The sequence below is a fragment of the Austrofundulus limnaeus genome, unplaced genomic scaffold, assembly GCF_001266775.1.
Source record: "Austrofundulus limnaeus strain Quisiro unplaced genomic scaffold, Austrofundulus_limnaeus-1.0 Scaffold454, whole genome shotgun sequence".
NCBI lineage: Eukaryota > Metazoa > Chordata > Actinopteri > Cyprinodontiformes > Rivulidae > Austrofundulus > Austrofundulus limnaeus.
In genome coordinates, this window is record NW_013952856.1 from 66183 (window position 1) to 69175 (window position 2993).

General features: G+C 36.6%; 1 protein-coding gene across 2 annotated transcripts in view; it reads left to right on the forward strand.

The window, feature by feature from the left end:
• Positions 1 to 485: 485 nt before the first annotated feature.
• The window catches only part of LOC106529604 (uncharacterized), a 3229-nt gene continuing 721 nt past the window's right edge, over positions 486 to 2993 (forward strand). The window contains exons 1-2 of one of the 2 annotated variants that reach the window (XM_014025078.1): positions 486 to 1855; positions 2453 to 2719. In XM_014025078.1, coding sequence (XP_013880532.1) covers positions 1025 to 1855; positions 2453 to 2719 — 1098 coding nt within the window. In that variant the 5' untranslated portion in view covers positions 486 to 1024. Of the gene's footprint in view, positions 1856 to 2452; positions 2988 to 2993 lie in introns of those variants that run through there. The other variant, XM_014025079.1, reaches the window with a different exon arrangement.

Genomic DNA, 2993 nt, shown 5'->3' on the forward strand with positions numbered 1-2993 from the left:
AGGATGAGGAGAGAAGAGAGGAATGCGTAAAAGACGCAGTGCCAGCTGTAACGCGCAGCAGCGGGTCCTGCGCACCGCAGCCACTGTTAAAAAAATAAATATTTAAGCACTGCACAAGAAAATGAATCTGATTTATGCAGAATGTGATGGAAACCATGTAAAAAATATAAACAAAATAGCAGCAAAATAGTAACTGGAAAATGGATGAGGTCAGTGAAAGATCATTCTCAGAGAGAAAATCTCCAAACCTTTTTTTTTCCCTGAAGGAAAACGTGAAGCAACACGGTCTGTAAGAGATTCACGCAAGAAACCTATAGAAATCTGCCTCAGTCTGTGGACAGACAGATAAACGCACAGATCATCTAGACTGGATTTGTTATTTTTTTTTTCATTATGATAAGATAAAAAAATGTTAAACTTTAAATATCTTTAACTAAAAGTTTTTACTGATATTTTTAAAAAAATATTTAATAAAATAAAATGTAATTTCTTTCTTAAAAACTTTTAAAAAACATTGTTGTGCAAAAACTGCCTAAGCAGAGAAGAATGAATGCAGACCATAAAAATACGAAACACCTTATTTGCTTTGAAACAGGCAGCTGTCTTTTTAACCCCAATTAAATAGAAAGACGTTAATACAAATCTCATTTATGTAGGCCAAATTRATGAAACATAATTTCTGTTAAACCATACAGCTATTACAAATTCTGACAACATGAACTGATCTATTGCTTTCAGTGTGAATAAAACAAATGCTTTATTTGCTTTTTGAACTGAAAAGACTGCCAGTCAACATCCAATTACTTTAACTGTTTCCAAAACATTTTTAAAACCATTGTAAGATCCTGAAAGCTGGCTGCTGATTTATAGTTTATGTTTGCCTATAATTTTTAAAAATATACTAACTGGTAATCCTTTTCCTCTTCTCCTTCTCTTTTCTTATAGACACCATCTTTGAGAGAGGTGGGAAGTCTGGCCTTGACTCCTCAGTTCTTCACCTTCACCTTTCATCATTCATTCTACCATGGACAAACTGGACCTAATAAAATTTTACTTTATGATGGGCCTTGCCTATAAGGACATACTTTATATTCTGAGTACAAAACATCAGATCATTCTCAGCTTGAGAACCCTAAAACGAAATTTGAAAAAGAATGGACTATTTCGCAGAATCCATTTTGACAGTTTAGAGGAAACTGTTGTGTTTATTAAAGAGCAGCTCCAAGGTTCAGGCGCTTTGCATGGCTACAGGTGGATGTATGCTAAATGTAAAGAAAATGGCTTGCACATCAGAAAAGAAGATGTACGCTTAATTCTTTCAACTCTTGACCCAGAGGGCTCAGAAGCACGAAGAAGTAGAAGACTGCATAGACGAGCCTATTTTGCACAAGGGCCAAATTTTGTATGGCATGCTGATTCATATGACAAACTGAAACCCTTTGGTATATGCATCAATGGAGCCATTGATGGATTTTCAAGGAGAGTACTGTGGCTGAATGCATATCATACCAGCAGTGACCCCAAAGTTATTGGAGGTTATTTCCTTGAGACTGTAAGGGAGTTAGGTGGAAGTGCTCGTATCCTGAGGACAGATATGGGTACAGAAAACAGCTCTATAAGAGATCTGCAACGTTACCTTCGTCGCAACAATGATGATGCTAATGCTGGCGACAAAAGCTTTATTTATGGAAGAAGCACAGCCAATCAGAGGATTGAGAGTTGGTGGGGCTTTCTCCGCAAAGAGTGCGTGAACTTTTGGCTTGACCATTTTTACAGACTAAAAAATGAGGGGGATTTTGTTGGAGACWTTTTGGACAAGAACCTCATGTTGTTCTGCTTCCTTGGTTTGATACAAGTAAGTGGCAAAAACTTGACTGAACTATGTAAAGTATATGGTTAGTGCAGATAACTATCACTTTGAAATATGTTGCATTGAAAATACACCATCCTGCAGTGTAAGCTATCAATTAAAGACCCCATTCGGCAGAAAAACAACAGTTTTCATTCCACAGGGAACACCAAGAGTCATCAGTTTTCTGCCTGTTACAACGTAACAAGGCTTTTCTTGAAAACAAAAATATAAGAAAGAGATTACAATTGAGCTCTTGTTTTGACAGACTAATCAGTTCTAAGGCAAATTAACTAACATAAAGCGATAAGACTAACAAGCTTACATAAAAACACATTTGGGGTGTGTGTGTGCTTTACCTACATTAGGCTACCTTTTTATTTTATTTGAAAGTCAAAAAAATCTCATGACTGGCAAAGTTACAGTAGTACAACATGTCAAAAATAATTGAGATTGCTTAATGATGAACCAATGTGAAAATATTCTACTATAGAAATTGAAATACTGAGGAGGACAGAAAAAATGTCATGTTACCGCTATTGCATGACTTACTTATCAATGAATTCCAATATTTCTATATTCATTTTTTTGTCGTCTCTGCAGGATGAGCTGGATTCCACCAAGGAATCATGGAACAATCATGTGATACGTCCATCCACTAATGAACATGTCCCTTATGGCTGTCCTAACGCAATGTACTTGATTCCTGAACTTTATCAGACCAAAGACCATTTGTGCCAAGTTTCAGAGGAAGATCTTACTAGTTGTGAAGAGGACTGCATCCACYGCAGTGACATTGCTTGCGACAATGATGTGTTTACCCTCTGCACTCACATCATGGCACAACACAGTCTCCGTGTTCCTGTTGATGTGTACATGGCCATTGACCTCTACCTTTTCTTAAGAGGAGAACTGACAACACTTTTAAACCTTGACAGATGATGGAAAATGCATATCCTTTCTGTTGGAAACAATACAAGATGTACTGTTTAGGGATTTTGCTCTCATGCCCCAGGTTTTTCACTTAAGTCTTAAGGGGTGAACATAGTTCTAGAAGCACTTTCATCAACATCTGTTAAGTGTTTTAATAAATTGTGACAAAAATTGATGTGTTCCAGCAAAAAAAGTAGCCTATTTCTATGTA